The sequence below is a fragment of the Artibeus jamaicensis genome, unplaced genomic scaffold, assembly GCF_021234435.1.
Source record: "Artibeus jamaicensis isolate MK-2021 breed Jamaican fruit bat unplaced genomic scaffold, CSHL_Jam_final contig_1044, whole genome shotgun sequence".
In the NCBI taxonomy this organism is placed as follows: Eukaryota; Metazoa; Chordata; class Mammalia; order Chiroptera; family Phyllostomidae; genus Artibeus; species Artibeus jamaicensis.
Window position 1 is genome coordinate 785,135 of NW_026521208.1, and position 21,454 is coordinate 806,588.

A 21,454-nucleotide genomic window follows, 5' to 3' on the forward strand; every position below is an offset into this window, starting at 1 on the left:
GGGGCGGAGGGTGCGTGGCACGTGGACACAGCTCACAGGAGCACGTTTTCAAACAGCCTCATGGTGCTCTCATCTGAGGGTGCTCTCATCTAAGGGTGCTCTCATCTGAGGGTGCCGGGTGCGTGGAGAGAAATCTGGCCTCAGTCCCCGTTCCACTCTTTCTAATCATGCTTTTCTCCGCTATTACCCGAAATCAATTGCAATCTTGTCCTTCCGGGTTAAATGTTAAATCCGGTGGAAGCTCAAGACACTGTCTTTGGTCACATTTAATATGAATCTGAATGGGAGCTTCCTGGGAAGGTTCTCCCTGTGAGTAATGCGCTGTTCAGTTTATCTAACTACACTTTCAAAGCAGCACACTGTCCCTTCTCCAGTCACACCCTTCCGACACCGGCTGCTGGCCCCCTGGGGCACCCTCCACCCCGCGTGCGCGGAGGTCCTCCCCGAACACGCTTCTGTTGCCCTCTCATCACTACTTGTCTGTTCCGTCTCAGTTTCTCTCAACAGCCTTTCCACGACTGTGTTACGTCCTCCAGTCCCGCAGGTTCCCACGGTGCTAACACGGACCCAATGTCCCCAGAACACCTCTCACAGGCCAAGTGCTGCTGTTCGATTGCGAACCAGACAAGCCCGACCGCAGCATCAAGGGCTGTGCGTTCTAGGTGGAAAGAAAGGCTTCAAGGAACAATGACAAGTAACTAACAACATCATTACAAGTGTCTGAAGTGCCTTACAGGAACAGAGGGGCACACGGGGTGTAGAGCAGAAGGACCTAATCTGGGGTGGGGTACAGGAACAAGCATATCAGGTAGACTCCGCCATTGTGCTCTAGGCAAAGACAAAGAAAAATACAAAAAAAAATATTCACAAATTCTGGCAGTGGGGCAACAGAGGCAAAAACACCTTAAGGCGGACAGAAGAGAGAATACGGCTTATTTTACGCGAACAGAGAAAGGGTTGTGCAAGACGAGGCTGGAGAACACCCTGGGCCCCGGACAGGCTGAGGCCCATGGCAGCCGCCTGGGTACACCGCTCACTGTCCCCCAGAGAACCCGCTGCCAGGCTGTGGGGACAGTGGGCTGTTGTGACCCTTCAGGATGCAGTAAAACATGCCATCGAGGCCACATGCCCCCTCCCTGGGCTGCCTCCGCTCTGCGGCTAAGCACAGTGGGAGTCTGGCCCTTTCTGTCCGAGGCAGGCGCCCCTCACAGCTCCTCCTGCTCCAGCCCTCCCCACCGGACTGGCCACGGCTTTGCTGGGTTCATCGGGCAGATCCCGGACCCCGATTACCCTCTTCCCCAGCCTGGGGCTCCCTCTGGAGTCTGGTCTTCTTCAGGCTGAGATCTGCCTATTTGTTCTGAGACCCGGTGACTGAGCACAGTTACTATCAATTAAACGACAAAGACGACTCACATAATCGCAGCCCCGGCTTCCCACAACTTGGGTGGCAGCACTGGGGAAACTGAAACTGGTGGAGATTTACAATTCTGGTTTTCCTAAGAAACTATAAAAACAATCAGCTCTATCTGGATGAAGCAGATAACTCTCAATAGGCTCTGTTCGGTTTGCCTTAAACAAATACTTAATTATGGCACCTTATTGCAGGAAATAGCACAATACGTTTGGTTTAGTTCAAGCTACAACGGAGACGAGGATGTTCGCTCCACTCCCTCTGCTGACTTGGCCCAATGAGCCACGTGCCATTTGTGACAGTCACCGAGGCTTTTCTTCAAAGGCAGACGAGGACCCACCGCACCCATCAGAACCCACCTGCTGGAACACACCTCCGCTGAACCGCTGCAAGGGAGCAGGTGTCCACCGGGGCTGCCTCTCCAGCACCTGTCCCGCCCCGCCACGGGTGTGTTAGCATGGAGCTGAGCACGTGACATGTGGATGGAGCCCACACCCCACCCAGCCTGAGACAACCCAGATCTCATCTCATCCTCCTTTGCCAAAACCAAGGGTGGCCAAGGGATGTCTCAGCGTCTTCCTCCCCCGGGACGGAAAGGGGTAGAGCATGTGTTGCTGCAGGCAGCTGCTGGAGACCAGGAGAGAAACGGACAAAGAGCAGGCCTCCACAGCAGCGCCAAGACCACGGAGGACAGAGGACGCAGACAGGAGGCGAGGCCGGGCTGCGTCTGAAGATGGCCCAGCCTCATGGGACCCCTGAGGCTGGGCCAAGAGGAGAGTCTCCTGTCCCTCCTGTCAAAGGTATTCTCATGCCCCAGGGCATTTGCCTGGTTTTCTAAGTTTAAATTGCACCTCTGATCCTGGTCTCTGCTTCCCTTCTGGTCCCTGCCGGAAAAGTACGTCAATTATTCTTCAGTGCTTCAGACTTCACAGACGCTCACTAAACACAGATGCTCACTAAACACAGACTTTAAAGTTTGCATACCATTTCAACAAGTACCAAGGAAGACAGTAAAGTGTAATGCGAGTTGTCTATTAGCTAATTAATGGGATTAAACACTGGGTGGATGTCATTGTTGAATACCTTTGAGAGCCACAAATGAAAAGCGGCAGACTCTTAACTGATTTAAGAAAGGTCACTATTTCCTTGGCTTATGTAAGAGTTTGCAGTGATGACCATGGGCCAAACCCCTGTTTGTTTTGCCCACATGAAGTTTAAACGCATGAAAAAAACAGACACACAGCTCCACAGGGCAACCAGCAACCAGAGACGAAAAGCAGCTTCTCACCCTAAACCAAACGTGAGCTGTCAGCTCCGAACACCTTATACGAGGGCCCTGCCCCGTGTCCCGGGGCCTTGGCCTTGTGAGGTGCTGGCAGCCGTGACTTCTGGCTGACGTGTGCACGCTCCTGTTTCAGAAGCTAAGTACAGATTTACTCAACGTGCGGAGAAACCCTGACAGGAATCTAGAAACCGGCACAGAAGTAAATGATCTCTCATTTTAAAAAGAAAATGAAGTTTTAGAGGAGGAAAAACTTCAACCGGGATCTTTAACGGACTTGGCAGTAGGACTTCATCCACCAGCTAGGGGCCCGCCACATACCTGCAGGTCCTTCTCTTCCACCTTCGTCTGGAGCACCTCGAGGCACTTGGTGAAGTCCGTGTGGTCTTGGTCGGGCGTTGAAATGAGCTCACAGCCCTGTGTGCGGCAGAAGAAAGCAGGTGAGAATGAGTGACGACGCCAGCCTCGTGAACAGCTCGGAAGCTGTAAGGGTCCAGATAAGGTATCGGTAGGGACATCCCATTACGTCTGTATTATCCCCGATCATCAGGATCATTGCCAGTATCTGTTTATGTCCCGTGCCAGGACCGCTCAGGGACGGTGTCAGAACAGCACAGCGATGGTCTGATTGTGACGGTCGTTTCCCCCAGAAAAGGACAGGTTAGACCACATGAACGGTCTTCGAAGTTCACTGCTGTGACATTCAAGATCTGGACCAAGAACTGTAAAACGCACTCACAGGGAAATTACCTTAAGTTAACACCAGTTCTAAGAAACTCTGAATCTCTGTAAGCAGACCTCCCGAGTTTACTCGCACAAGTGGGGAAAACAGCAGCCGTGTTAAACTGATGGTGAAACTACGTTAGGTAAAAGCAAGTCAGGTGTCCCTCGAAATTCCTTTACACACCCCTTTCCCCCGTGAGAAGCAGCACCAAGAGCTCGGCTTCTGGACACGTGTTTCTTGGATTATTTCTGGACAGAATGAAGTGAATGGGTAAGTTCTTTGCCTCTTCCACAGCAGATACCTTACCTAGCAAGAAACACTGAAATATATTCATAGATACGAAGCCACTAAAAGTGCCAGCTTTTTGGCACCCGTGAACTTAGATGACTAAAGAAACCTTCTCTTCTGATGTCTGACACAGGGATGGCATATGAACCAGACTGCAATGGGACTGCAGACTTAATTCGGGAATAAAACAACGTGCGGTCTCTGACAGTCGGCTGAGTGAGGCGAAGTTAAATATAATCTACTACAAAAAGTTGCCATTCAAAGAGTTTTCAAGGATACAAAACACCCACACTGCCTCTTAAATTATTCCAAAAACCATTCTCAGTAGATTTAAAGGTTCTTCTTTAACTTCAAGGTCTCTTTAAATGTATCAAGCGCAACTTAAGCTTTTTTCCTTTACGACTGCCCTACAACGTAGAGACCAATGAAAAAAATTAATTTCTCATCATTCGGAAATACATTATGCCCTGAAAGATGTATATGTCATCTTTACAAGGTCATCGGCGTGTCCTTTCCTTACCCTAAAAGAACACTGGAATTTACTACAATCACCAAGCAAGGGCATAAAGAAGTGGATTCGTCTCTGGCTAACATTCCTGAGAGAGCAGACATGAGGATGTACCAGAGGACACAGGGGTGGGACCGGGGCTGAGGACATTAGGTTGTCACCGAAGCAGAACTCACCCCTGGGAAAGTTCCCTGAGGACAGGAATCGTGTTTCGGTCATTACTGTTCCCACTGCCTGACACCAGTCTGCTGCACAGTAAGTGTTCGATAAATGTTTAAATAACTTTCCTTAGGAATGAAGATGTATGCCAGCAAAGGGGTGGGGGGGGTGGCATCTCATTGCTGAATGTACCACAGATGACAATGGGAAACGTCTTCGTTTAGGGGCTGACAATAAAAATCATCACTCCAATAAAGGGGAGCAGAAATAAAAAGGCAAACAGAAAGAGCAAAGCAAGGGATGATTAACAGATCATTGTCCACCTTAAAGTTCTCTTTATAGAATTAGGAACAATTATAGCTAAAGAGAACCCAAGAAATCATGTCTGGTCCCACTGTGACATTTTGGAGAGGAAGGAGATAAACACTTTGGAAATGAAAACAAGAGGTTTAAATGGACTTGCTAACCACACAGCGAGGCAGTGAGCAGCATGGATGCCACACCTAGAAACCCTATTGTTTTTCTCCCGTGAAGTGGAAGCTCCGAGACATCTAACAGGAAAAGGTCGTGTAACATCTCAAGAAGTGGTTCCACAAGAATGATGTTATAAATCAAGTAACTTGAAACACAGGAGCGAGACTTCAAAACTCCTTATTTTACCTCAGCAATTTAAGATGGGCACACAGACAAGCTTAAGTCAGTCCTTGAAGGCACTGAAATATTTAGACTATACACCAAGAACTTCTAGAAAGTCTTCTTGGGGCATTTATCAGCTATCCTCGGCTTCTTGGAATTTTCATGAGTTTAAAAGACTGTAACGTCAGAGAGGGATGACACAGTGGTCACTAGAAGGAGACAGAGCTCCAGCGGCCGCGGCGGGAGAGCTCCCGACCCCCAGCGGGGCCCGGGACGCAGAGCAGCAGCCAACTCACAGCCACAGGCCTGGCCACCGAAAGGGGTTCCCTCTGCGGTTTGGGTCTGCGGAAGCCAGACTAAGACCTAAAAGGGAAGAGATACAGAACTACACTGATCAACTCTCAAGACCCTGCAGACAAGGAAACATGCGGAAATGACCACTAACAGGTATCAAGCTACGTTCAACTATTACACATTAATGTGCAATTACCACCATTTGTGCTATAGACTAAGACTCGACTTCCTGGAGTCAGAAGCACTGAGCCACGTGAAAAATTTCACTGGACTTGATCTTTTTTCTAAAAAGCAAAACCACAGAACACCTCACACTCACAATCCAAGGACCCCGAAGATATAAAAGCTGAGATTTGGCCAATTGAGGAAGTATATCGTTTTAAAAATTCTAGTATTAGTTTCCTAATAGATATATGTGTATTTTACCTTAAAATATACAGACACCTTCCAAAGCACTAACTATAAAACTCTTTAACGCAGTCTGAAGACACCAACGTGTGAGTGGAAACTTGTGTTTTCACTACTACTATCTTTGACTTTTTTCAGTTGCCTGAAATATATTATTTATGGTACAAATTATTATTTTGTACCCTAATCTTATACTATGCATTTATCATGTATGGTTTTTGTCATTACAAAGTCAAATTTTAAATAACCCAATTCTGATAATAAGTTCCCTTTATGAATACACCACATTTTTCAAGCTGGGTTATTACTTTTTAACATTATACCTGATTTTGTTTTACACTAGAATTTGAAAGGGGAGACCTGGACTGACATCACAAATTTTGGTATGTGTCAGTGTCAAGGTTTTTCTGATTTTGTTCAAACCTGAAAAGAATCTTTTGAGCGCGAGGAGCCACAATGCCCACTCCACCCCCTCCCTAAGCCCCCATCCAGGGAGAAGCAAGGAGAACTGAATCAGGTCTGAACAACCCGTTTCAAAATCCTGTTCTAGTGCGTTGAACTGAATACAGGCTTCCTCGTCACAAATCAAAGCCAGGAGACACGTAGAGATTTCATTATAAATCAATTCCCTGAGGGCCAATCCACTACTTTTTAGAGACTTACTATGTGTCTACTGCTTTGTTAAATAATACTATGTACAGAAGAAGTAGGCATCTGCTAGATACTAAGAACACAGACCAGTGACAAATGAAAACAGGAATGTCCTAATTAGTGAACAGGGGCGTCCAACCTGCAGTCCTCGGGCCACATGCAGCCCAGGGTGGCTGTGAATGAGGCCCAACGCAAAACCGTAAATTTACTTAAAACATTATCAGAGTTTTTGTGTGATTACGTGTCACAGTGTAGTTAATGTGTGGCCCAGGACAACTCTTCTTCTTCCAGTCCACAATGGAAGATGCCACAATGGATGCCAAAAGATCTCTTGATCTCTGGAAGAGATGCCAAAGATCTCTTTGGATGCCTCTGACCTGTAAAATATAAATATGTGTGTATGTGTGTTTGGGACAGAAAGACAGACAGACAGATAAGGGGCAGGTTTCTTTTCTTCTTTTGCCCATACTGAGAAATTCCTAGCCCTACTGTGCACTACCCAGCAAGTGCTAAAAGAAAGTCGGTCTGTATTTGACTGGGATTGGAGGCACCTGAAATGCCACTTGGACCATGGGGTGGAGCTACATTCTCTAGTACAACACGCGGCAATGAGGGACGCCTGTTAAGGGAACTGCTGGTTGGTTACATCAGCTTCCCCTCAATTGAGGAGTAACTGAAGAACAAAAGCTTGCAATGCTGAGATCATATCACGGTGTCAGAAACGGAAATAATCTGCAATAATCAAGGAAACATAGTTCATTAAGATGACAGCTGCCCTAACGGCAAGGAGAACCAATTTAAAGGACAAAAAAGTTACAAGTAAGGAAAATTATCCCTTGTGAACACGGTAATTCATCAGCTTGGAGGAGAGTGAAAACTAGAAAGAAGGAAACAGACCGCTGCGGGAGCAAACAAACCAAAGCAGTAGAACAAGTGTGTGTCACACACACACACACACACACACTTGGGTGAACCCACACCCGCGCCTCTGTGGACACAGGCTCCGCGGTCAGCAGCCGACGGAGCGCCCCTGGGTGTACAGGGAAGCTGACCTCCGGAGGCGGCTGCTAGTGCAGAATGTGCACGCATCCAGCTGTGGACGGAAGTTTGATGGGCAGACAAAGGGCGGATGGATTAAAGGCATTTCTCCCCTTGTGGGATGAATAGCATGTTTCTCTAAAACATAAGTCTCGATAAGCCAGACGGCGAGTCTAACACAGAAAAGCAACACTGATGTCCTTTTTTCAGGTACTGCTACTGCTGCCATAAGTTAATTGCGTAACACTTTTGTTTTAGGGCAGCATTTGTGCAGATTCTTAAAATGATGACAAATATCAGTGGTCTGTATGCAATTCAGTAACTTAACATACAGCAATCCTTGAATGTTGGCAAAGCTACTACCCAGTCATGGAAAGTGAAGCACAAATGTACAGGAGAAGCAGTGGAAGGTATCACACAAGGAATCCAGAACTCTTTTGAGCAAGCTGTAACTTATTTCTTAATAAAGGGACACTTGAGGAACAAAACCATTATCAGTGACTTAGTAAAAATGAGTCAGTAAAGAGTCTTTCAGAACATGCTCTGGAATGATAATGGTTCAGTTCAGTTTCCAATATTGCTGACATCTATAGCTATATATGGTCCTAATATATGATCCTAATTACAATAAAGTCACAAATCATCTGAGAGAAATGGTTTATGTTCGGGGCTATACTTACCCATTCTTAAAAAAAAAAAAGCATTTCAAGCAATGAGTTATGATAAATGCTTCAATAAAGCAAATAATTTTACAGTTAGATTAACCAAACAAGTTAATTGTGTACATTATTGATAGTCTATCTTATGAGCATTAAAATAATTTATTAGAATGATCAACTTTATTATATTAACATATTAGATATACTTATGAGTATTAAAATATGCATCAAGGCATTAGCCGTGAGCTCCACGGAGGTGCGCACGGACCTCTGCTCACCCTGCGTCTGTAGTACAAGACCTAACACAGGTGGGGCGAGCAGTAAGAACTCGGGTGTGAACTAAAGGTGCCTACAAAGTCCCCAGAGAACAGACCAGGGATCAGCAGAGTTTTTCTGTGACGGCCAAATAGTAACTCTCTCAGGCTTTGCGGGCCATGGGGCTTCTCTCCCAATTACTCAACTCTGCCTTTGTATCATGAAAACAATAAATAAATGGGAATGACTATTCCAAGAAAAAGGAAATCTGAATTTCATATGATGCTCATGTGTTAGGAAACAGCATTCTTCTGACTCCCCCAACCGTCCAGTCATGTAAAACCACCCTTTGCTGCCAGTCGTACGGTAACAGACAGCGACCAGATGCAGCCTGCGGGCTGTGTAGTTCACCAAGCAACCTCGGTTCCCAGTCCACCCATAGTTTCTGTGATTCTAACAACTAACCCGTACGCACGTGTGAGCAGGTTAATGTGGGGGAACAGGTTTGGACCCGTGAAGATTTCTCTCTGAACCTCCTCTTGCTCATCTGCAATGCGGCGGTCATGCAAACGACACGTGCTGTTGAGATCCTGTGCAATGACCCGCGGAGAGCACTGTGAACAGGATGGACGCGGAGCAAATGCTCCCCACAGGGCACAGAGGAGTCCCTAGAAACCTCGGGTGTTACAGTCGGACCACACCACGTCAGAGCTCATCGGACTCAACCAAACAGTGTTAGTATTCGCCGAAGAGCCGTGTGTGGATGCTCACAACAAACAGTACACTGAATTCACTCAAATTTATTCAACTAAAAGAAATTATTACAAGGCAATGAGTGTCAATAACCAACTTACCGTAATTTCAAAAGACCAGTGCGAAAACCATTCGACTGCCATTCTCAATCACTTAATTTACTGTTTGTCAATAACTTAACTAATATAGGTTAGTGAGTTTTTACATTTAACATGCATAAAACCTATCAGCTTATACTATGCTGTGTCTTCTGAGCTCTTTAATGAGACAGAAAGCAGACCCTTTACACAATGATGACAACACACTAATTGTTTCCTCAGGCACTGTATTCAGAGAGAGACTTGTCCTCAGTGAATCAGGAGGCAGGGAGTTAAGTCTGGTGAAAGCACTCCCAGATTTGCGATCAGTTCATTCATTCTGGGCCGAGTCTTCAATGCCCACCCATCCACCCAGGACGAGACAGGACTTGAGCAAACGACCCTGCCAAGATCTGTGTGGGGCTCAGAGACTTGTACTGTGGCTTTTTGGACTGACCTTACAAGGTTAAGAAGTGCCATTTCCTTGTAGGTACCACGCACACCGATTTTAACAGTTTATTTGGACTGACTGACATACAGCTTCTCACCTAGCATAATGCAATGTGTGTATAGTCATAATCAGATGCTTCTCAATAAAGTTAGATTTTTCCCAGAAAATATAATTTAATTTTCTGACATATCAGATGTTAGAAGTATCTAATCTTTAAGTGAAAATCTTAAAATTATGATCTCTTGATAATTAACCATCTTCCTCACCAAATTAACAACATGAGTGAACTGATATCTGAGTACCGCCCCCCCATGTTGTATGAGGTATCAGTCACTCTATATGAATTATGCTCTTGGACTCCACCACAAGAGCAGTGTCGGGGAAACGAAATCACCACAGTTCACGCAGGTGGACTGACTTGTTCTGGTGAGGACGCGGCACGGGATCCCGGCGTCTGAAGCCCACACCCCCGGCCCGCGCGGTTACGCTTGGAGAGCTCTGGCAGGTGTGGGCAGGAAAATGCCTTTGTAACTTGGACTTTTCATGGAGTTGGTTTCCTCCAGCTTTAAATACCCGGAAACCTAGGAAGCCACGGGCTCTTACAGCCGCCGGGACACGGGACACGGTGACTTGGCCGCTCTCCCGGCTCACTGTGCTGGCACTGCATTGAGCATTGTGTCCACGACATGACTCACTTTTCCCTCGCTATGAAACACACCATCACGACCAGTCTCTGTGTCTGTTTCCTTCTGGTTGACTCCTTAGAATTGACGTCCAGAAATAAAATTGCTGGGAAAATTATAAGCATATTAAAAAAATCCTTGATATATATATTTCCAGAGTGCTTTCTAGGAAAGCTGTAGAAATGTATATTCTTACTGCTAATAAATAAGGGTGAAAAGTTTCTTTTAAAATACAACTAGTAGTAGGAAAGATGACTCACCCTGAATCTTTACTGTGAATTGGTGTAACTGTCAGAGATCAGCCTCACCCGCAGAAAGCTGTCTCCCGGTGGAGAGGGAGGGGAGAAGGAGGGGAGGTGATTTTGGGACGGTGCGAAGCAGGGATTGGGCCGAAGTGGTTCATCCAGCTGAGGACTTCACAGTGCAGGCAGCAGGAAAGAAAGGGACACGCTGGGAGGGGTCAGGTGTCAGTCAGGAGGGTAAAGAAGGGGAGATAAGAAACCACCTACGGCCACCTTTCAAGCGGCTCTGAGAAACACAAAATACAACGTACTATCCAATGACATTAGAATATCGATATAAATTTTTTAGGTATATAGGCAATGAGAAGAGTTTTACTGAATCTTAGGAATGTAACTCCCACACACTTTATTATCCCCTATTTATTGCTGAAATTGTCTTTCTTCTTTCATATAAGCACGACATATACTTTGAAATATTTGGGGGAGGCATTTTCAAGAGTCTTCAACAAACTGAATTTATTAAAATTTTCCTAATGAGTTTTCACTATCATTCATTGAAGTGAGCTGACCAAACCCGTCGCAAGAAACCACCTGGCAGGTTAAAAGCGCAGCAGGCAAAACATCTACTCTGGACGATCAGATACAGATCTACAGTTAGCCCAGACTCGCTCTCAGATTCGCTAACAGGAAAACTTAGATGAAGCCAACGGGACTCTGAATGATCTGTGTTCCTGAGGAAGCTCTGAGAGTGCTCTTTCCCCGGTCCGGACGGAATCCCAAAGCCACCACTTCCCACCGGCCCCTCGACCGCACGCAGCCAGATGCCGTAGGTTGGCCCTTCAGGTTTATTTACCAGCCTCCAAAAAACATTCCTACTTTTCACACTAAGAAGATGTTTTTAAATCATCAAATGGCAGCCTACAAATAACAATTTCTTCAGCAAGAATTCCACATGATTACACTCTAAGTAACAAGTGGCCTCTTCTGGGTGTTCTAGACAGGATACAAAAGGAAAGAATAAACACAATGTAACCTTGTGGCAACTCTCCATTCGGTCCCAAACAGAAAGAGGTATTCTAAGCTAGTGTGACCTTCACTGCCCTGGGTGTTACCAGACAGCCTTTCCCTGCCAGGCGCTGGAGGAAAACTACAGCATCTCAAACCAGACAGTCCACTTCGTTAACGGGAGTCGAGAGTCTTTTTCAAACAGCATAAGCTTTTGAATGATGGCTTTCTTATTAAAAGCAGAGCCAGAGTTCTGGGTGGAAGAAGGTGCCCAAGAGTTAACGCAGCGGGGTTGGAAGTGCTATCCTTAAAAAGGCCTGCTCGCAGGCTGACCCTTGGCTGACACCTGGGAACTCGGATGGTAAATGCTTCCCTGTACTGGATAAAGCAGCAGACAACCCTCCCAGAGCGCTGGCGGTGGCTCGCTGGCCTCAGTTGTCTCTACAAACAGCATGGTCAGCACCCCCTTGTAGTGTGGAATTCTGGTGGTGCATGCTCAGCGTGCAGGTGTCCCCAGGACAATGTTGGGCACTGAGGCTCCAGTGAGCTTCCCTGGTGACAACAGCTCACTCCTGTGGTCACAACTGGATGAAGCACAACCTGTGTGACGGCCCCAGGAAAGGGCACGTGGAACTGGTGACAGGTTCCCTGCAGACTCCGCTTGCCCCACCGTGTCCTCCCCCTTCTGCTGGTTCTGCTCTGAATCCTTTGACTGCAATAATCTGATTCTTGTGAGCCCTCCTAGGGAATCACCCAACCTGGGGGCTGTCTTGGGGACCCCCAAACAAGGAGCTAACAAGAGTCTTCCTCAAATACATGCTTGAATAAGCTATTTTGCAATAATCCTCAGATCTGCTTCATCTGGGTGCTGTCCCTTTACAACCACTGAGAACCCACCAAGGAAAGAGCCAACCTCCATCAGGGGTCTCTGCCAAGTCCCCCCAGAAAGGCAAGAGCGTGGGGGTGGGAACCGCTGCTCAGTGACTCTGAACGAAGCAGAAACAGGGCAGGAAAAGCTCAGCGCTGACACTGAGAAAAGCAGGCACGGGACTTCCTCAGCCCGTGAACCGGATCCTCTCGGTGCTGTGAGAAAATGCCCTAACCTCGAGGACATGGCCCAGCGCTGAGAACAGCCTGGCTGGCCCCCACGTCCACCTCTGCTCGCTGTGCGGCTCGGGTCAGACTCCACTCTGCGCCCAGCTCTCTGCCACACATAGCTAGAGTTCTAACTTAATCAAGTCTGTTGCAAGGGTTCAGTGAGCTTACACATGAAAGTACACATAAAAAAGTGTCCTGCTCTGGAAGCACTTTTTAAAAATGGGTGGCTATTCTTATTTTCAAGGTTGCATGGATTATCTTCTCCTACCAGCTTTTAAAACGAGAGAAATCCTGTGTGCCTTGCTGAAAAGTTTCTGAAAGAGGAAAACATCCCACACGCTTCTAAACCTCCAAATACACGTTAGCCTCGCTGGAAATCAACACACTACACGAGGTGCTGGCAGGGAAAGAAAAAGAAGAGTGCCGTTTGCACAAATTCACCTGAAAACTACCAAGGTAAACAAAATTCAGTTTTTGGCAGACTTACTGAAAATGATACTGTGCACAGTGCATTTCCAAAAGGCGTAGACAGAGGGTCAAACTCACAAACCCAATCGATGACAGAAATCTTTTGGCACCGAGTGCCCGCGGCGCCCGTGCTGTGCTGCTCTGGTTCCAACAGGAGCACCCGACGCTGGCTTCCACGGAACCCTGCACCGGAACCCCACTGCCGGGGACGCCAGCATGGACAGACGCCAGCATGGACGGACGCCAGGATGGACGGACGCCAGGATGGACGGACTCCAGAATGGACGGCCACGGACTTAGGCAGTAGGAGGTCACGTGTTAACAGGGAGGAGGAGGCAAATTTGGGTAAATTGCACTTCTACCAGAAGTACAAAGGAAGGATTCCACCCAGCTGCAGTCGGTGGGCACGTGAAGGGCGGCAGGCACGTGAAGGGCGAGACTCAGCTAAGGAGGGCTCCCCCGAGCCGGAGGGGGCAGGGGGGAGGGACAGCCACTGAGGCTCTGGAGAACAGGGAGTAAGGTGACAATTCTTAAAACGCAAGGGCATAGGCTCTCCCTTTTAAATGCCTTAATTATGTTTAAAAAATTCCAACCAAACCGGCTTTGGAAAATAGAGACAATATAAAATAAAGTCAACTTGAAAGGACCTCGACAGAGGCGAGCAGAACTGAGGTGTGTTCCAGAAACAGTTTCATCACCCAGGTGAGGGTGTGGGCTTCCCCCGTCTGAGACCATGAAGTGAGGGATCTGTCCCTCGGTTGTCAAGGGAAACCGCCTGTAATTCCCTGAACAAAGCCTTCCTATATCAGCACATAATAATTCATGCTAATGCTCAAGCCTAAAATTTTACTATACTCAAGGGGTTTTATTTAAATTTAAAGAGATATATTCATAAAGGAAGCTGAGCTTCACATCCCGTGGTACCTGGTGCTTGTTCATTCTTTCCAGAACTCAAGACGAGTGCCGAAACCACTGAGCACCAGGCGATGAAGTGTGTTCTCCTCTGCGGCGGTGTCGTGACTCTTGCGAGTTCTAGCCAGTGCAGGAGTCGCCAGTAAGCGCCGAGGGCCGAAACATGTTTTTCTCATCAAAATGCGATGAGTACAGGGTCTGACGTGTCTGAAGCCAATGAGTACTGAGGTTTGACCGTATTTTTGTGCAGCTGCCCGTTTGGCAAACGGTCAAACTGCTAACTCGTTCACACTTTCTCACACTCGTTCACACTTTCTCACACTCGTTCACACTTTCTCACAGTCCTGCTTCCCACCCGCTCTAGGCTGATGGATTTCACCGCATCTGGACGTTGTCGGCACGTGGCCCGCACGCAGACGCAGCTGGGAAAAGATGCAGCTGAAGGAAGGTGAGGTAGAGGGCAATGCAGGCGCTTGTCCCTGGAGACCAAAACCACCTGTGGAGGTTCTGTGACTTTAAATAGAACTGAACCCGCAGCATCACCAAACACTCAAAAGGACATTTTAAGTCAGTTAGATTATGAATTAAATCTAGGTTGATAAACTGTACACTTACGAACTGATTAGAAATCTTTTTACAAGCAACGTTACAGAGAAGTTACTAAAACGCTATGAAGTAACCATTTTAGAAAGTAAAACAAAATACTCCCACCTTTTATTAAGATAGTCCCATAGGGCTTCTAGAGTACTTCCAAATTATTTGATTATTACTGCAAGTGTAGGAGACAGCCACAGTCACATGGTTTAATTTCACATGCTTCAGTGAGACTTCCATGTACGTAACTAACAACTCAAAAATAATTTGCGTAGGTGGTTCAAGAAACCACAACGACTTTGTTACCTATAAAACCTAAAAATGAAAGGCACGTTACCAACGGCTGAGGCTGTGCGTTACTAGTTACTGGACAGCCCGCCTGAGTGCTAGACTCACCTGTAACCCCTCCCCACTAAGTGAGAGTCAGTGCTCTGAAACTGGAATTACACACACATTTCCAGTAGTCCATTTATAAAAACCAGACATTCTATTCAAATGTCAAACCAGAAGTCGGTTTCCCATTAGTTTGACTGGGAAAAGTTATATTCAAATTCAAATCCTCAGTCTCCTCAAATACAAAGGAAAGACTCTTATAAAAATGACAGCCATTATGAGATTGAAAAGATGAGCAATTTCTCCTGTTGTACGTAACACTTACAGTAGCACCTTATACTTCTCCAAAGGGGCAGAGGTCAAAGACACGCCACCCTTACCCACCAAAAATGGTCCTCAAAAATCTGGGTATGGTCACAGCACAGTTAGATGACAGTGGGCAAAGACCATCCAGAAACACTGATTTAATTTAAGACATTCTTCAGTAATTCATGTATTTGCCTTTAAAAACCCTTACCTTTTCCGACTCTGAGAGAGATGCAATGGAAGACAGCTGGCCGGGAGCCCTGCCCCGCTCTGGACGCCGGCGGGAGGCTGGCCCGCCTGGCTGTGTCTGTGCAGAACACCGGAGGCTTGGCACCTCTCAGCCTTTGCGCCAGTCTCATTCGTCCTCAGCACCAGGCTCCTGCTCTCCCGTGGTAACTGTGACTGTACCAGGGTCTCCGGGCCACGCCACGTTTCAGTATTCTTGACCGCTGTCTAGAACACGGCCCCGTGCGGACGGCAACACTTTTTGGAATGAATGCCGAAATACTCCCTCGTGGCACAAAGACAGTCTAATGCTTACCGGCGACCCATGTCCTTGCTACTTTTCTGTCACCTTGGCTCTTCGATGTTCTGTCTTGGCGGAGTCCTCTGTGAACAGCTTCTACGTAACTCAGTGGTTTATCCATTTGTTCAGCCACTCTTGGTCTGGCCCAACTGCTGCCCCCCTACGCTTCCCACGCTGCAGGGTCAGAGGGCGTGACGATGGGCAGGTAAGGAGTCTGGTGGCCACACTGACCACAGCCACACCGACGGTGCTGCCCACGTCCATCCCCAGGGCTCTGAACACCTTGTTCAGGGAACCGGCAGCAGTCTGCCCGACAGGCCTGAACGTCATCTACTGAGAAGTCGCAGTAGCAACTGAACGCCAGTTTAAAAAAGTTTTGTTTTTATAGAAAACATGAGTATTGACCCAAGAGCTATCTCCAACTGGGTCTCCCATTTTCTTCAAGTCACTAAGCTTTATGAGCCTCAGCTTCCTCATCAGGGAATTGGGCTGAATAACATTTTAAAATTTATTCTATTTTCAATTATGTCACTGTTTATCATTATATTTATAATACACTTTTATATTCTCTCCTATATCCCTACATTTACAGAAAAAAACCTTGTTATCCTACGGCCACTTAAGACACGAGTTCAATACTACCAACCAGTTCCTTAACCTCCTGGGCAGTAAGGAAGCCGCTTCAAAACCCCCTTTTCTGCCTCCAGCGAAGATCCCACAGACGGTGCAACAATAAGGGAATATCAGGAGTTGCATGAGATATTACAGTCTCTTCAGAAGTTCTCAGGAAACTGAAATACATGCAGGCATGATAATGGAATAATTAAGAAGATTGAAAGAGATGATTCTAGCCTTGAATCAACCAAGCACCGACTAACTGAGAAAGAGAAAAAATACATCAAGGGGGAAATGTCTGGGAAGCAGTCCTCATTCTGAGTTAATACTAGTGAGCAGCAGGGAGGCCTGAGACAAATGGGTGGAAGCAGAAGTACCAAGATTTCACAGCTACTCGGAGGACAGCACTGCTACGGAGTCCATGAGCAAGGGCACGCCACAGGCAGCGGGGGAGCGGTTACCAGTAGTTGAGCTCTGATTATGTAGGACTGACATTTATCATACCTATACATTTAATGCTGAAATGAGTTAGATGCAGCTATTGGCACAGAAAAACATACTGGTAGTTCCGCGTCACCTTCCACTTCACTTAAGAGATCAGATGACAACTTCAGTACTGAGTCGGGGGCAGTAACTCCGCATCCCTAACCCGTGTTCAAACGACTGCGTGTTAACGCACAGAGGGAGTAAATGACCATCTCGTTTCTCGCCCTGTGCACCCTACGAGATGCAGAGGTAGGCCAAAGCTTTCCCCCTATTGGTCCAACACCCAAGGAAAACTAATTAGGGCTGTGGACATAAAGACTAGCAATTGGTTGTTGGTGTGTAACTTGTCTTAAAGCAGGTTTTATCAGATAAAGACCGAATCGAAAAGAACTGCTCATGGCTAGGCTTGCTTCTTTCTCCTTCCATAACACTAACTAAAGCCTGAGAACGCACTGTGACATGAGTAGCACGTCTCTCCCCTTGCCTAACACGCCGGCTTCGTCAGCACGAAGTCCGTCAGACGGTGGGCACCGGCCGGCCTCCAAGGAGGCTGCTGCAGACTCCTGCTTCCTGGGGCTGCGGGCCTCATGCGTGGAGTGGGAGCCCACCCCCACCCCCGGCCGCAGGCAGGGTGGGTCTGTGTGCACGACAGCATCTCGGAGATGGTGGGATGCTGCACCACTGCCCCAGTCAGCCGCCAGACAGACAGCTCCGAGTCGGGAGGCCTCTCCAGCAGGCCAGCTCCCCTCTCACTCCGTCCCTCTCCGGAGGGCAGGCTGCCACGCCGTGGGCAGCACGGTGGCCAGGTGGCTGACTGCCCCTGAGAGAGAACTCTGTCCCCCCAGGGAGCCTTGCGGTGACTGAAAATCGGCTGCGGTGTAACCCCGTGAGGACGCCTGAGCCAGAACAGCCCAGTTATAATGGACTTCCACCTTTCTGTTCCTCCCCGGGCAGTAAGCACGGTGTCAGGTAAGTTTGTTTGCTGTTTTAAGCTGATACATTTAAGTTGTTACACGACAAGAGACAACTACAGGTGACCCTTGAACAACATGGATGGATCTGAACTGCATGGGTCCACTTACATGTGGATTTTTTTCAATATATTATTGAAAGAAAATCTCCATATTTTGAACATTTACACCAGTTCAAAAAAACCAGCAATTAAGTAGCCATGAAATGTGGAGAACATTAAGAAAAAGTCAGGTGTGCCATGAAGGCATAAAAGACACATAGATATTGGTCTGCTTGATCTTATCTACCACAGAATGCACACAAATCTATTATAGAAAGTTAAGATGACTCGAGACTGTGCACGCATTACTGTACCCGGCACCATCTGCAGTCGAAGCAAACGCGAAACGGAGGTGCAGAACTAAATCGCAACTCCTGGCATTAACGACAGCACAGCCTCAACACCACCAGTCTCCTGGCTACCTCCGGTTTTACCCATTACACGCGGCTTCCGTAAAGCAACCACACTGCTGCTGCTTTGTTATCATGCGTGAATCGTCATATCTGTCAATAAACACGAACTTCTTTTCCATGTCATCTTTTCATTTTTGACGTCTAGCATTAGCAATACCTACAGCAGCTACAGTGATCTGTACACCAGAAGACAGTGTAGATGGAGACAGTGTAGATGGAGGTACTGACAGGCAGATGACTCATCTTGTAAACAGATGTCAACTTACAGTGTCAATAAATACAGCACAGTAAATATAAATGCATTTCCGCTTCCTTATGATTTTCTTAATAGCGTTTTCTTTTCTCTAGCTTACCTTATTGTAAGGATACAGTACGTGATACACACAGCATACGAAGTATGTTTTAATTGACCACTTATATTATCAGTAAGCTTTCTGGTCAACAGTAGGCTGGTAGTGGTTAAGATTTGGGGGAGTCAAAGGAGACAGGCGCATTTGACGGTGCCCAGCGTCGGTGCCCATGACCTTCACACTGCACAAGGGCAACCTGTACCACCACCTGCAAGCCGTGGGCTATGACGTGATCTGTTTAGAAGCTGACTAATCAAGCGGACAAAACACTTCACATTTTAGTGTTCTAAGAAATCAAGCAGGCAAACCAATTTAAAATTTTGATTAGTCGTATAAACCTGGATTTTCTTCTGTAAATCAAAGACATACCTATTGCAGAAAATAACTTATATGAATAAATGCTGACTATAGCACCTACTTTATAATTTTATGATTTTAACAAACCTTCGGCATTTCCAGTTTCTTTTTTCTATTTTTTCAACTTTATTAGAGCCCCAGTCTTGTGTCCGCTGAAATCCAGACCAGGTGGGAGGAAAAGTGTATTTGAAAGTGAGTGTAATGTCCTTTAATCTGTACCAGCACAGCCGAAAGACTGTTGAAATTGGAGATAATGGCTTATAGGGATTGTGTGTAATGCTGCATTAACTTCTTGTCATTATCAACATTATTAAAACTGCAGCTGAACTGTCACCCGACCTACACAGGGCACAGTGGGTCCATCACAGATGTCATCATGGCCCTGCAGGGCCAGATCCAGAAAGCTGGAAAACTGTCCTCAGCAGTGTGTGAGGACTGGGTTGTACGGTATCAACTCACGGCTATGCAGTGTGGGAATTAGAAGATGCGGCGAACCTTCCTTTCAAGATTAAACCTTAACAAACATGTTAGTTTTGAGGTCAAAACAAAAAAGCAGGAAATATCAGAGAAATTCAGCAGGAGGTATTAATTCAAAACGTTCTTTTACCCCTGACCCCATCGTACTGCACTCAGAAACCAAAAAGCCGGTGCCCCCTCCTGTCCTGTCAGTTCCTCATCCGGGATGGGGTCCGACTGACCCATGCGGTTCCGGCAAGCCGGCAGCATTTACGGGCGGAGGAGAAAGGTCCCGTCGGGCCGGATCTTCGGTTTGTTTCTGAGTCTGCCTGTCCCTGCCTCTCCCCCCAAAATGATGAGTATCTGTGCATCTGTAAACCCGGCCTTGTAGGCGAGGCTGAGGGCTCTGGATCCCAGTGAGGGCGAGGCACACAGCTAACGAACGAGAAGTGAGACTGTGGGGATGAGTAGAAACACGCCAATGCCAAAGCAATGGAGCCTGAATATCCAGCACCGACTTGGGAAACAGTCTCCACGGGCCGAGGGGCGGCTGCATCGGCTGGCGGGCAGATGGGGCCCGCGCTGAACTGCGCTCCCTGCCAGGCCCGGAGTGTCCGTCACAGCCGCCTAGGCTGGGAAGCCCGGTACTCGGCCCCCCCACCCCCAGCCACACCGCCCTCTTCCCCTTTCCTTTCTTCTTCCTTCCTACCTTCAAAAGCGTTCCTCTTTCTTCACTTTGATTTCCTCTCATCCATCCCCAAGCCTCATGATGAGCTTCAAGTTATAATATTTCAACAACTGCTGTTTCTTTGAAGATCGGTGTAATCTGCCAGCTCAGAGTAACACAGATGAGGGTACTGTGGCTAGAACTGCTGACCTTATACTTTTTATTTTTAAACCTGTGCATCGTCCTCTACAGCAAGCGAAGGCTTAAATAATTAACCACTGTAATACTCCTGTGTGTCTCCTACCACTCTCCATTACACCGCCTGTGTGTTCCTCCTCAGAGGCAGGGGTCTCAGGAAAGGCTTTCACAAGCGCAGTAATGCAATGAACACCGTCAGCTCTATGTTACTGCTGATTCAAGTGGTAATGAATAGTTTTCTTCAGAACAGGACAATAGTTTCAAAAATCTAAATACTAAAGAAAAAGCTGTGGTTCTCTGATTATGCATTTTTAATAAAAATTCATTTACAAAGATTTTTATTAGTTCACAATGCAGAAAGATAGAAACAAATGTAAATCAGTTGAAAATTGGTTAAGTAAAATACAGTACACTCGGTACATAAAATTAAAAGTGATTTCTGAAACATATATAACAACTAACGAGGATGTAGGTAATAAGAGTGTAGTGTTACATTAGCCCATAAACTTTAAACTTGTGTAAAACATGTGTGCTTAAAGTATTCCGCATTCATTCTTATCTGATGGTGGCAATTTGTACAATCGTGTTTCCGCTATTTGTTTTTAAAAATTCCATTTGACTGTGTACTACAGTTGTTATAAATTTTTTATAAAATAACCGATGACTTTCTCAGTCCGTACGCATACACCAAGAAAACCAGGAAGAACGTAGGAGAAGCAATCAGATGAGAAGCATTTTAAAACTGTTCATGGCTTACCTTGGCAGCGTAGTATTCCCTAACTTCGGGTCTGATAGAATCAAAGTCTCCACTGATGAATTCCGGCAAAAAGCTGAAAGAAAGAGTTCTAAGTTAACTAATTAAGACCGCTGACTTGTTCATTTTTAACACTATGATCATAAGGACCAGAGAGAAAACTCACGTACTCAGAAGGAGAAACACGCAGTCTGTCTCAGCAGTGACTGGGACGTCAAAGCGACAGTCCTGGTGACCACACTGTGATGGGGGGCACTCCACATCCCAAGCTAATAATTCACCAGCTTAGTCAACTATCAGTCAGCATTCATCATGATTTGGAAAACACATAAAGATTAAAGAAGACTATTGTTTTTTTAAAAAAACCCAGGTCGACAACCCTAAA

General features: G+C 46.7%; 1 protein-coding gene across 2 annotated transcripts in view; it reads right to left on the bottom strand.

The window, feature by feature from the left end:
• Nucleotides 1–21,454, bottom strand: part of TPK1 (thiamin pyrophosphokinase 1) — a 264,873-nt gene that overhangs the window by 140,254 nt on the left and 103,165 nt on the right. For both annotated transcript variants that reach the window (XM_053663182.1, XM_053663183.1), the window contains 2 exons: nt 21,073–21,145; nt 3,015–3,110 (listed from right to left, as the gene is read on the bottom strand). In XM_053663182.1, the coding sequence (XP_053519157.1) occupies nt 3,015–3,110; nt 21,073–21,145 (169 nt within the window). The remainder of the gene's footprint in view (nt 1–3,014; nt 3,111–21,072; nt 21,146–21,454) is intronic.